Consider the following 14,803-nt stretch of genomic DNA (forward strand, 5'->3'; position numbering starts at 1 on the left):
CCCAAAACTGATGGATTTACTGCACATCAGCACATCAAACAGCACCAGGAAATACTTGGCCTCAGGATCTGAATCTCTTCTGCAGTATCAACATAATGATTGGGAGGGCTAGGCATATCTCACAGAGGTTACCACTTCTCTGAAACAGACTTCTCATCCACATAAAACAAACCTCATCCTTGTCCATATTCAAATACAACTTGGATCTATGGATGAGAATTAGAAAATGTACACCAGAACTGCCCCCTGTACTATGGGCATGATCCCAGTTATTTTCACTAGGAGTAATATATAATTACCAGCCATGTGATGGATAAGGCCAGTGTATCACCAAATGGGATAGGTTAATTCACGCATCAAAAGGGAAACTGGCTATGCTTAAAATAGCCTGGAAGGACAGCTAGCATAGTACTTATCAATGAACCTATAAGAAAGTCCAGTGAGTGAACCCGGAGGGTAAGACCAGTGAGGTCATTGTTTGAACCAGGAAGAGGACAGCAGGAACAAAGCACACTGAGTGAGTCAGGAGGAGGAATGCAGAAACATCCATCCCAATGGATGAGCTAAGAGAGTGAGTATAGGAGCCATATTTCTTAACTGTTTACCTTCACAATAAGGGACATGTCACAAATAATTATGGGAAAGTGTCCAAATTTGGGATACTTTTAAAATACTGGTATTAATAAACTAAAACTCTTCAAAAATGTCTAATTTTATGAAGTGCAGGGCGACTTTTGACTCATACTGTGGGGCATCCCGACAAATTACGGGCAGGATCAGAGAGCTCACCGGATATACAGCTGTTTGTCCTGATAGCTATATACTTGTGCCTTTGTTAACAGACTAAATAAAAGAGGAAACAATACATGTAGTCCAAGTATATCAGTGTAGTACCAGGTGATATAGGACATACCATTGCACTCTTAAAGTATCCTCACATTTATGGTTAATAGTCTCTTCTTACAATTTATGTCCATTGCTGACAGTGACCGTTACACTTTATCTATGTCTATACCATATACGTATATATCTATATCTATCTTTTAGTATATATGTATAGATGTAGATATGGTTGCACTTCAAATGGTCAACTATGCTTTAAGTTGACATGACAGTACATTGTGGCTTTAATCAATTTTGCTATTGGTCAGCATGGCTCTGTTGTGGAGAGGGATGAATCCCGAAGTATGATCCTGGTGACTGGAGTTAAGTTTGTGGCCACAGCACTGGAGAAGCCAAGAAGGGACAGTAGTGAAGAAGCATGACCTGCTTACCTTTCCCAGGGAATAGAAAAGGCAGTAGATATTCAGGGACATACTAGATAGATACAATTTATTTGGTTGGGATCAGGATTAGCCCTCTCACATGCTTTGGGGCACATACCTTGAGTCCAGCTTGTTGCTCATCACCTTCCCTCACAGTATACTGAGTGTAAACAGGGACATCAAGGCAAAAAAACATGGACCACCCCAATGGCTGTTTGAATGATGGCTCTTCCCATTTGATTCTCATCCTGGTGATGGGATCAAACAGGCCAGTTGGCTGAGAGAAGCAAAAAGAAGGGATCCATGCATCAAACCAGTGCAACAGGTAACCCCAGAAAGGCTGTGCACCCTAGAGCCCTTTCACTTATACTAACTCCAAGATTTTTGTATATTGTAGTAGGAAAATACTCTGAGGAGATGCAATCTAACACGTGGGATATATTCCCTGTTTGCACATGAACTTTCAAAAGAAACAAATCAAAAAAAAAAAAGCAGGCATGGCTTAGTGGTAGGTCATACAGACTAATGTTACCAAGGTCCTGGGTTCGAGACTGACAGTGGGAATTTATTGTGGTTGGGAGGGTGGCTTAATGGCTAGGGTGTTTGCCTTACAAACACAAGGTGCAGGGTTTGAGTCTCACAGTCATGCGAATAGTACGCTCTGCTAATGCGTCTGTCTCGAGTGTTATAACATAGCTAGATAGTGGTTTGAATCCTGCAAATGGCAAGTGTGTGTGTTTGGATGAAGGGGGTTAGTGTGTGTGCAAATTTGTGTGAGGAAAATGTCCCATTTAGGGTTGGGAGGGTGGCTTAATGGCTAAGGTGTTTGCCTTAAAAACACAAGGTGCAGGGTTTGAGTCTTACAGGGGATAATTGGCTAGGCTTAAAATGGCTTGCAAGGGCAGTTAGCCTAGTACTAAACGATGAACAATTTCAAGGGTGGCTATGAGCAGAATCTGAAAATCACCAGTCCAACTCATTTTGTATTGTAGAAAAATGCACTCCCCTGATTGAGAAAGCAGGTGAGCATGAGAGAGAGAATAGGACACGTAAACATTCAGAAAAACATTAACCATTAAACAATGACCAGATCAGAAAGATATGTTCAGGAGCTTGAATAACATAAGCTGAAGGCTATCATTTAAAAAAGTAATACAAAATTGTCTGAAAAGCTACACAAAGAAATAATTGGTTGTGATTACTCCAGCAGAAAGTCAGACATGTCAGGAAACTGAAGTACAAAAAAGACAAAATATAAAAATATAATTAAATACAATATGTCCAATGAACCAGTAGCTTAAGCTGAAAAATAAAATCATACCAGAGAGTCTGCACTTCCAGCCACTGAACCCTCACTGTTTGAAGTGGAATAACAGATAAATTAATGTTTCCATTTAAGCTGGCAGAAGAACTACAACAAATTAAGGAAGAAAAATCAAACTTGTTATTACCAGTTTCTATCCACAAGTCTTCTTTAACTGAAGACAAATTTATAGTATTGTAATTTGTTTATTGGTAACACTTACAAGAAAATGATTTGGCCACAGATCTGTTATCTAACACACATATGAAGTCCTGACTTCAGTGTACTTCATTAAATACTGTCAATTTTCAAACAAATACCATAAGATTGAAACCTGTAATGATTCATGTGGGAAAACTTTAAGTTAACACTTCAGACAAAAGTTGATTAATTTAAACTAAAACATCATTACATCATATGTTTTTAAAATGCTTTTTCTGTTCCCCATGCCTTCCAGCCATCTAACCACTGCCACTACTGTCTATACATTCCCTATCTCTGGCATGTGCACCATTTGTGGTGCAGCCATTATCTAGGCAGCCATGGGGCATTTCTGTTTTGTAATCTAACTCCATCACCAGCAGCTTATATGATGACCTGCTGCACCTACTCCCATGGATATGCATGTCCCTGACCATTACATTTCGTTTTTATCTCCCCTACACCTGAACACCAGCTGCTCCTAGGTCTTCTCCTCATCCCTTGGGTGTACCAAACTCAGTTTAGCCACCCGCAGACTAAGTCGGACTCATGTTCAGGTATACAGAGGAGATAAAACACACTGGGGCAGCATCATACTGCTGGCAAGGGGGAGTTGTCTCCTTATGGCCTAATTCTTGTGCCATGCAACTCAATGCCATGTAATGGGCTGATAGCATAGCATCCACTCCTCCACTTCCAGCTCAGCTGAAGTACTGCTCACCAAACAGTCACAGAGGTGTGCACCAGCTCATGTCCACTCCCCAGGAGAGGGGTGCCCATTGTCCTTGCCTTTGTCCTTAAGCACTCAAACCATTAATCTAACTCTGGTCACACAGGCCATGGTCAGGGCTTTATCACTCTACACCACTACTGCAAGCTAAATAGCATCACAACAGACTGGGCCCTCTCCCATTCCCTATTATGGGTAAGTCAGGTTTGGTCATTTATTCTTACGATCTCTCAGTACCTTCTTCACTGCCTGGGCCACTAGTCAATCTCAGGTCATCTTTCTCATTTGCTCATGCCTTTATCCTCTTTGCACTCCAGCTAACTTTGTCTGTTTTTCTTCACAGAAATGCTCCCATGAGATTAGTATTTGGTCTGCATTTCAAACATGCATTGATAAAGGTTCTTGCTATTTCATTATTTCTAATCATATACTGTTTCACACTTGTTGTAACCTATCTTTCTCCATTACTAACATATGGCTTTAATGAATAAGCACCATGTATAAAATTGCCACAGTCTGAATTGCATGCATATTATAAAGAAATGCAATATAAAAGTGATTTACTCACACACACACACACACACACACACACACACACACACACACACACACACACACACACACACACACACACACACACACACATACACAAAATGGAGCAATTTTGCTACCAGGACTTAATTACTTCTGTACAGTCCCGAGTATCATTTGCATTCAGAAGACTAGGCATATAAAAAAAGCTAGCAAAAATACTCTGTCATTAAATGTGCTATCAGGGATAAGAACTCATTATATTCAAACTACTGACATACATTGTATTTTCCTTGTTTAGTGTTATGTAAGATGCCTGCATGTTTCATCTGAATTATTCAATGTGCTTTTATCACATATTTTACTTTTTGTATATTTTATTGCAATTTTGGCAAATGTTGTGTACTACAGCTTATTTGCTGGGCCTTCACTTTAAATGTCTTTTCCCATTTGGCCTTTCCAGATACTAAAAGAAAATATATAAATGAATTAAAAATTTGAATGCCATTTAAATAAAATTAGAGAGAGTGTTAAGTCAATATGCAGGCCTGTTGTGTTTATATTTTATGACTGGTAGATTCCATTGCAATTAAGTTTACTGACAAAGTGGCTCTATAATTAAACATCATTTCACTTCTAACATTCGTAGAAGAGTTTAACCAGCATTACACATCTAGAGTATAAAGATGAAGGCATGCCTTGAAATACCGTCCGAAAGACCTGTTATGAAATAAAGAAATGTTAAAAATTTACATGAAAAAGTAGCCCAAAGGGTTGTTCAGAACAAGTGGCTTGGCTGTATGCAAATGAAGCATTAAAAAAGTTATATCTTAACCATTTAACTAAACATTAATTACAAAGAAACCACAAAAAACAGAAAGCCTTGTGCAGCTGTATGGCTGTGGAACGAACTTCCTCCAGAAAGGATGTGGCAAAACCACAGGTTTACTGTGCATATCTTTTATTGCTATAATGATTTCATTATGTAAAGCTCAGAATCATGCCATTTGCTCACAGCTGGGTAAGTGTTTATTAATTTTTTAATTAATAAATAACAGTACTCATGCTGAATATCTGCCCATGTAAATGAATTTCACTAGTAATGCAGACATGCTTTGTTTCATGTATTATCTTTAAGCTACTGCTTAGAGGCTGCTGACATTACGTACTTGTACTTAACTTGACAATGCCGTTTACACTTAACAAATGTTTGATACATAAAAAAAACAGATGAAATAGAACATTTAGATACATATTTTGCTAGCCATATAAAAACTAACAGATAAAAAGACAAATAACCATGGAAATACAGATATTGTATCAAGACAAATATATTTGCAAGTAGACAGTGAGAACAGTAAGCCAGGGAGACAGAAAGATTACTTTAAAGCCTGACTCTTTGCTGAAATAGAGCAATTAATTATTATAGCTTTCCATTTATTTTACAGCACAGAGCTATTGTGAGGGATTCAAGCAGACCTCAACTTTTGAATTGTATATGCAGGCGGCATCATATTTGTCTAAGGCACTGATGATGTTGCATGACTACTTCCCAATTTCCATAGTAATTCTAATAATGTCTGAGATTAATAGACATGTGCACGGTGTTAATTTTCAAGAAGCAGCTTATAGAGTTGTACTGGGAATTGAATAACAGTGGCATAAACTGCAGCATAAAAACAGAGCAGCACAGCAAGAACAGAACAAACTGCCAAAGGCAAAAGCAGTGCTGTAGCAGGCATTTGACTAATCTGATGGATTTCTCACCCAAGACACACGAGCACAATCAAGTCAGTGTGTGCTTACACGCACAGTGCAGTACCCCATAACTGTATCTTATGCTAGTCTGTCACAAGAAGGGCAAAACCGTGGCAATCATACAGACCAATGTAGGGGTGCAAAGTGCCATATCTGCTCAATACATAAATAGAAATGGATAAAGGAAAGCAGAAAAGGGAGAATAACAAGCAGAGAAAACATGTAAAGGTAAGGCATAACAGGTGGGAAAATGGCATTTTTTTTTTTTTTTTTTTGTAAAGAAAGAGTCCTTTTTGTAAGACTTACAAAAGAAGAGTGGATAGGAAAGAGCATGAGAGAGATGGCTGTGGATGGGATAGAGGAGGAATGGCAGTTGCAGGGGAAAACAAGCACAAAACACAGAATCAGAAAAACGGGTGGTATACACACAAAAAGTAAAGAAGGCAGTGGATGGACACTGACACACAGAGGTGAACAAATGGTGATGGAACGGTTGGACAATGAACAAGGAAGGAGAAATGGCACATAACAATGGGGGGAAATACCAAGGAATGGAAGCAGTAATTTTCTGGCATTGCATGGCTGGATGCCAGGTGACCCAAACTCCAACAAGCTCAGGCATTAGTCAACTGTGGAGCCAATAATATGGACTAATTCCTCTTCTGGTAGCCCAATAAACAGGGCCTGCCAGTTACCTGACTCCAGAACGAGCTCCACATTGCTAAGGCGTGATTTACTTATTATTTTCTATTTGTTTTTTGTAATGTAAGCCAACCAAATTCATGTCTTCTTATAAGCATTGCCAGGGATTTAATATTGATAGATAGATAGACAGATAGATAGATAGATAGATAGATAGATAGATAGATAGATAGATAGAGACAGATAGATAGATAGATAGATAGATAGATAGATAGATAGATAGATAGATAGATAGATAGATAGATAGATAGATAGATAGATAGATAGATAGAGAGACAGATAGATAGATAGACAGACAGATAGATAGATAGATAGATAGATAGATAGATAGATAGATAGATAGATAGATAGATAGATAGATAGATAGATAGATAGATAGATAGATAGATAGAGAGACAGGTAGATAGATAGATAGATAGATAGATAGATAGATAGATAGATAGATAGACAGATAGATAGATAGATAGATAGATAGATAGATAGATAGATAGATAGATAGACAGATAGACAGATAGATAGATAGATAGATAGATAGATAGATAGATAGATAGATAGATAGACAGACAGATAGATAGATAGATAGATAGATAGATAGATAGATAGATAGATAGATAGACAGATAGATAGATAAATAGATAGACAGATAGATAGATAAATAGATAGACAGATAGATAGATAGATAGATAGATAGATAGATAGATAGATAGATAGATAGACAGACAGATAGATAAATAGAATATCCATAGTAGTCCATTATACTCTGTCCCAATAGTCCATTCACAATTGAAGGCAATCTTTCAGATAATAGATAAATGACAGTGTTTCCAGTCACATTACCTAAACCCACCAGTATTTATCAACCTTCAATCTGCCATCCCCCTTGCCTCTAAATCATATTCCTTTCCCCTGGATAAGTTACTAAAAATGCTCTACAACTGTAGAATATTTGTATATATACACTGCAACCCACTGAACATTATACATAATTTTAACTATATTACTCTATTCACCCCACTGCATCACCTTAGTAATGCCTGCTAACCTAAGCTCTGATGCTGTCCCTGCCCCTAACCCTAACCCTGCACCATTACTTAAAGGGACAGTCACGGGGATTTTTTTGTTTTGATTCAGCCTTTGCTTACATTGCTTACATTTCAGGTTTGCCTTTCTGAACATGCTCACCTTTGGCTTAGTGGAGTGAGGGAAGAGTGCCTTGAGGAAGTTTCAAAGGTGTTAGCCAAATTCCATCCTAAATTGCAGTTGCACTGACAACTGCTCTCCCTGTGAGTCATTCTTTAGTTTAATCTGAACATTTCACAGATTGAGAAAAGTAGCCTTTCATGCATTTTTATGACCTGACTGCTGCTGCTACTCAGTAATGCAAGGCTTTTAAAACATTAGTAAACAAGTTTTTTTTTTTTTTTGTTTCTTTAATTTCATATTTTATTCCGTGGTGATTGTGAATCCTGGCCACGTACAACAATTTTATGACATGGCTTATATCTATAGAAAGCATCTAAGTCAGGCAAACAGTAGTGGAAACCATAGTTCTCTTTCTTTCATGTTTTACTGTATTCTGGTTTATAAATACTAACCTGGTGTAGTGACTTTCTGACCTGCAAGTAATTCCATAGAAAGCAAGTGTGAGACAGAAGGTTGGAGCATTAGTAGACACACTCTTCTGATTCTTTTTCAGTTTCTAGTTTGATATGTGCTGATTTCTGAATACTACTAGACAAATGCACTATTTTTATGAGCGGGCTGCTTGTGCATCTGTAGAAGCATGAGTGATGCAAACATTTAAAAATTAGTATACACTGATGCCCCTTTTCCCTGGCACAGTTTTCTTTATTTTAAATATGAGTCAGGAGCTGGGCACATAGTTCCCCAATCCAATGTAAGTCAGAGAGGAACAGAAATCCAAAGATTAGTTTATCCTGGGAGCTGAAACAAGACTGGAACTGTGGATTCACAGGATATTTAAAAGTAAAATGACACTGTGGGTGGGAATGAAAGTGATGTGTCGAAGTGGGCGTGACTACTGTCAGCTTAACTCAGACCCTAATTTTAAACACTGGGATTGTCCCTTTAAAGAAAACTTTCTGTAACACTACTTTTATAATACTTTTATAGCTACTACTCTTCCCTCCTTTATTCTGGAATTGCATCAGTGTAAGATATGTTACATCGGTTTCCTATTAGAAGACCGAAGACGCATTCTTTGGAATGCGTCTTGGTCAAACTCAAAAGCCTAAAACGGCAAAATATCAAAGCAACTTTTAAGAGAATTTTTTCCCTGGGAAAGAATTCCCTTGGTCACTTCGTTTCTTTGCCGTTTTCAGCACTGTAGTGCGGTCTTGAAGTTAGTATATTTAAGTAGGGGGGTGTGGGTGGCACAGCCCCCCACATTGGGGGGTGTGGGGGTGAAGCCCCCCACTTAATGTAATGTTTAAAGTGTTTTATTTATTTATTTATTTTTTCTTGGAACAGCAATTTTTTTTTCCTTAGGAAAAAAATCGCTGTTCTGACAGTTCAAAATTGTAAGCTTTCTCTTACATAGGGTCGATTAATCCCCGTTCACTTTTTTAAGCGTTCGGTGGTTTAATATAGACCCGCTACATCCTTCCTTCAGCATGTATCAGTATCTGTATACACATACCAAAACAATGCCTTTTTCATATTTGATATTCTGTAATGTAACTCTACTAATATTTCTAACTCACTGACCATATCTTGTCTTGAAAAATACATTTGCACCAATTATGCCACCACTGTGTCACCATGATGTCCATGGTTTGTTACCCTGATTCATGGTTCTGAAATCCAAAAAGTACAAAATGACCTATTTGATTTTGAAATGGGAAGAAAGGGGATATGGATTACTATTTATTTTCAGACCGTTTCTTCTTTTTCCTCTGAATCTAAGGTTCTCAGAACGACCTAAATGAAAGAAAGGAACTGGCAAAATGGAAAACCTACCATGAATTGTGCAAGTTTTAGTAAAACAAATGCATATCCTCTCAGCTGTCTATGAAAGCATGCACATCCTTACATTTTAATATGCCATGTTTTGGAGGACTGTATAATATCAGTATAAGAAACCATTAAGTCATAATGTCATAAGTCAGAATCTCCTTGTTTCTTTTTTTCAGCGGCACAAGCAAAGTCAAGGGAAGCAGAAGGCAAGATAATTGCATCTTTTCTTCAAGGGGAGAAACTGAAACAGAAGTTCAGCCATAAAAAGGAAGAGGTACTGCTTCATTCTGACCGTAACATTTCCTGCTACTTAATTCAAAGCAAACGTAGTGCTTCACAAATTTAAAGTCATTCAACAGTATGAAAATTCTAAGATTCCATGTTATCATTTAAGACAGTGAGTGCTCTACTCCATCAAAGTCCCCCACAGTACATTCTGATGTTCCTGCCTACTTCTTGCATGCCCCTCCATCTACTAATAGAACTATATCCAAGTCAAACAACATGGGAGTCATGGTACCTGAGCTCCTTTGCACTGCAAGCCATGTCCTCCTAACCATGAGGTCCAGGTGCACAGACATTGTCACATGCTGGAGGACATTTGTGCTGGAGCAGCAATGCTGCAACAGTGGTGTAGCTATAGAGAGACAGTGCTGCTGAGGGGTGTCCTGCTATTCACTGTGCTTGAAAAGTCTGTATCCCTCATGTGCAATGGATAAGTGGGGGAAGCTAAGTCTAAACAAAGAAGACTATTAAATTATGAAGATGACATTTCCAGTTGTGATAAAGTAAAATTCCTCTTTTACTCAATTTTTTTTTTTGCAAAAATTGGTGTAGGAATTCTATATATGCACAAAGCCAGAGAAAACTGCTACATAGTCAAAATAGTAGTTAGACTGAAGACTTTTCTCGCTCCAAGAAGCTCTCCAGTAATTAAAAGGTTCCACAAAACCACTCCATGCATGAAAAATCCTTGTGTGTCTTGGCATTTAATTTTGATCAGTCTTAATTACAATGATTGGAATAGAATATTAAACAAAGCCGGAGGATCAGGTTCAGCCACAAAGATAGCAAGGTACCCTGTAAAGCTGGTAGCACCCTTTAGTAATACATTTTTGCAAAACAGAAGACCTTTTATTGCAGCTATTTAACTAAAGAGGGAATTGTTCATGGGGGGTGATGTTAAGATTTCCACCATCATTGTTAACTGCCAAAGGCAATCGGAGAGAGAGAGAGAGAGAGAGAGAGAGACACACACACACACACACACACACACACACACACACACACACACACACACACACACACACACATACACACTCACACAAAACACATATAATTTACTATTCCAACAGGACAAAAGCTTTTCTCAATAATATGGAACATGTCTGCTGTCAAAGTCATGACTAAAGGTCCAGAATCCCGAAGATCAGGGCTAAAGGAAAGAGATAATTCCACATCCTTGACAACTTTCAAGTCTTCAAACATTAAGAAGGGCAGAAATAATTATCCAAGAAAGTCATATCATGCCCAATGTCCTCGGCAGCTCAAAGTGAAGCACATATTGTTTACTTCTCCCATGACAATACAAAAGAAATGAGCCTTTGGCCTCACTGAGTGAAGTGAAAAGAAATGAAGACTCCCTAAACATTACAAATCCAGAGCCATTGCTGACTGAACACCAGCATTTTGAACAAGCCCTCCACAAGAAAGGTTTAATAAATGCAGCTGATGTGATCACAAGCTGTCAGATCCTTTATCTTCATGAGTAATGTTTGTATCTTATCTGCTTGGAATTTGCTTTCACTGGCTGATGACTGGTGTCAGGGAAATGGATAGTGTGAGTGGTTGGTTACAGTCTGGCTTTCTGAGTAGATTTGCCCTGTTTGGGGGCTGTTTCTTGTGCTGTATACAACAGATTTATCCACGTGGTATTAGGGTGATTCTATGCAGTATTTTTGTATTATAGCTCATTTAATAGCACCCATCTTTTCTAGGCTGTATGTCCATTGATTGCAATTCAAGATTGTGCAGCACTTGACGTCTGCATGACTCTTACAAATATCCACGTTCATGTCTGCATAACTGTTAGTTTACAACATCAACTGACTCCTAGAGGATGGTGTACAGAATACTCCCAACTAATAGTACTGTGGGTTTATTCACTTACAGTACTCAGGACATTAGACAGGGATCTTTGTCTTTCCATTGGTGAAAAACAGTAAACTACGATTGTCATAGGGTGGGCATGGCAGCTTACTGCTTTAGCTTCCTGCATACCAGAGCCTTTCCAGCACTTTATAAATTACAAGAGTTCACTCTATTTCTTATGTTATTCTTTAGTGTTATAATTCTTATAAAAACAGTATATTATGATATATTATTCTTACCTTTATATATATATATATATATATATATATATATATATATATATATATATATGGATCTACCTTAGTAGAGTCACTTCACCGAGGCCAGAAGATCGACAAGGCAGAAGACCGACGGAGGAAGACACCGACACGGAGAACACTGCGATGGGGAAAGGATGTTAGTGATGGATGTTGGTGGTCTGTAGGGGTGGGATAAGTGAGTTAGGGTTAGGACGCGGGTTAGGTGAGCGTGCGATAGTGACGGACCTTAGGGTAAGGGTTTGGGTTAGGGTTGTAGATAGTTGTGTATGTATGGGTTAGTGTTCGTTTGTAAGGATTTTGGTGTGCTTGTGTTGTGTGTGTGGGTTTTGGATAGGGGATTTGTTTTGTTTGTTGGTATGATGTGTCGGGTGTGTGTGATGTCGTGTTTGTGCACTGTCGATCTTCTGGCGTCGATGAAGTGACTTGCGATCTTCTGGCGTCAGTTAATTTGTGTTCGCTCTTTTAACATGTCGATCTACTAAGGTAGATCCATATATATATATATATATATATATATATATATATATATATATATATATATATACTGTTTAAGGCTAGAAGAGATAGTAGCTTTGACTGGGCTTCCATCTCATGATGTGTCATGTCTTGAATTGTAATGATTAGGTTGTAGCCACTAGATAAGCTACACCTCAGTAACTGACTAATATTGTTGCATTGTGTTGTTGTGTTGAGAAGGTGACTTTGGGAACAGTGCAATGTAGTTTTCTGGTGAGGATGTGGATTGCTACAATGGTTGTGTAGTTAAAACTGGTCATAAGCAGCAGTGGTGCTTTTATAGGAAACTAAGTTAAAAAGACAGTTATAAACCACTTTCTCAAATACTGCTATGGATGGGACATGGCTACCTTTACAGTTTCAGCCAAAACAGATGTACTGTTCATATTACACTGAACTGAGCTCTGGTCACTTCCTTTTATGACAAGAAAGACAGAAGGATTATTATCCACATGTGCTCCAGTGAAAAAAAATAATTTTGGTAATTGTATGGCTTTAATAACAATGAGCTTTCAGAACTGGAGGATATTTCATAACTTTGAAGAAGATTGATCTCTGGAATTTTCCACTCATTTAATGGGGTGACTACAGCATGGTTCTTGGGGCATATATTGATGGGATTTCCACTTGGAAATACAGATTTTTCATTGAACAAACAGCTTACATCAGTATGTAAAAATGTCTGTATCCCTTTCATGGAAAAATTATATCTACATTGGCTTCACTTGGAATATCCAACAGGACTAACATTTGATGAATTGATGCATGCCTTGTATATAAACTTAGGAAGGTCTAAAGAAGACCTAGATTAGTTTTAGAGCATAGTATGGTCCTGATAAAGTTAACCAATACTCCTGCTGTTCCAGTAGCAAGACTTTGTTTTGCTAAATCCAGTTCTTTTAAAAGATACAAGGAAAGTCCAAGTATTTAAGACTGGATTTGAAAAGTTAGAATTTGTCACAGCATTCAAAGGTGTCATAATGCGTACAGTACTTTAAGATAAAATTTAGGGAAGTTACTCTTAGGATTTAAAAAAGTTAGTCATAAACTGAGAACCTGAACAAATAAAGTTTTTACAACAGCATTGTAAGACAGGCACTACATAAACTACCTGTAACACACGCAAATTAAAGAATTAAAGCAGTGCATCAAAGCTCTGCACTTAAAATATAATCCTAAGAAGTGGGAGATGGTTGCTTAGTTCTACTGGACCAAGAGGTGTCCTCACCAAATATCTGTCTAAAACTCATAAGGAGAGGTCTAGGGAACTGGTGGTCATAACTACAGTTAGTGGATAGAGACATAGTCAGGTATCCTAGGCAAATTAATATACTGATGCAACAAAAATATTACAGAATCGTAGAGCCAAGCCATTATGCTCAACTTTCTGGAACAATTTTATGCATTCTGTTGCATTCTGCCAGCTATCTGAACAAGATCCAACCCTGAATCACCTAGTGCAATATTTGAGACTAAGACACTACTTTCTATCATGAAAGCTCATGGCCTGAATTGTACTACTCTGATATTATAAATGTTAGAAAAACAGGTAGTTGTCCTTTGTTGCAGTTATCTAATGAGACCAAAGGGGTAGGACACTTTCCAGATACATATTCTTTAGCCAATTAGTGTATTATTCTCTAAACCTGTGAAAATCCCCTATATCAGAGATCCTATATGTCAGTCTCACTTTTTCCTTTGGAGACTAAAATACACGCCAGCATTGTAACACACAGACTAGAAGAAATCATCCCCAGGTGGACATCAACTTTGTAAAAAAGGTTATGCAAAAGGCAGATAATGCGGAACGTTAGATTATGGTTAAATGTTCAGTGGCTATTGCTAATAGATAAATGCATGCAGTGGCTACTAGATTTTCAAAAGATGTTCAGTATGATGTGAGCTTTATGGAAATTGTTTGTGTGCCTGCAGTTATGACAGTTTTATTGCTAAATGTCATCTGCACTAGGCTACCCTCAAAGTTAAGTTGGTTACAAATGGCATAGTCATCTAGGCATTTTCAATGGCGAGACAAACACAACATGAGTTTTGTTTGTCCCTTGCTTTATTTATTCCAGCTGAGGAGATCCTCCCTTCCTGCCCTAGAGAACATGTATCACATGCTGGTATCCACAGATTATGAGATATGTACTTCCTCATTTTTTGCAGTCTTCTGCTGCATAGGCTGGCAGAGGTATTCCTTAAAAGTTACCAGACTTGCAGAACTAGTATTACCTTATGGGTTTAATTCTACCAGTCAGAGTATTACATTTAAATATGTTACCTACTAGGAAACCATCAGGCCTGGAGACTTTGTTCAAGCTTAGAGATTTAATTGCTGCTTTTGTTTCCCACAATTCTAAGGGGAGGTCAGTAAGCACTCAGTCATGTACATCTCTATGTAGACATC

General features: G+C 38.0%; 1 protein-coding gene across 1 annotated transcript in view; it reads left to right on the plus strand.

The window, feature by feature from the left end:
• Positions 1-14,803, plus strand: part of LOC122789362 (trichoplein keratin filament-binding protein-like) — an 823,181-nt gene that overhangs the window by 192,094 nt on the left and 616,284 nt on the right. The window contains exon 5 of the mRNA XM_044056751.1: positions 9,643-9,740. Coding sequence (XP_043912686.1) covers positions 9,643-9,740 — 98 coding nt within the window. The remainder of the gene's footprint in view (positions 1-9,642; positions 9,741-14,803) is intronic.

Source organism: Protopterus annectens, chromosome 14.part0 (genome assembly GCF_019279795.1).
Source record: "Protopterus annectens isolate FY-2018-M chromosome 14.part0, PAN1.0, whole genome shotgun sequence".
Taxonomy (NCBI): domain Eukaryota; kingdom Metazoa; phylum Chordata; order Ceratodontiformes; family Protopteridae; genus Protopterus; species Protopterus annectens.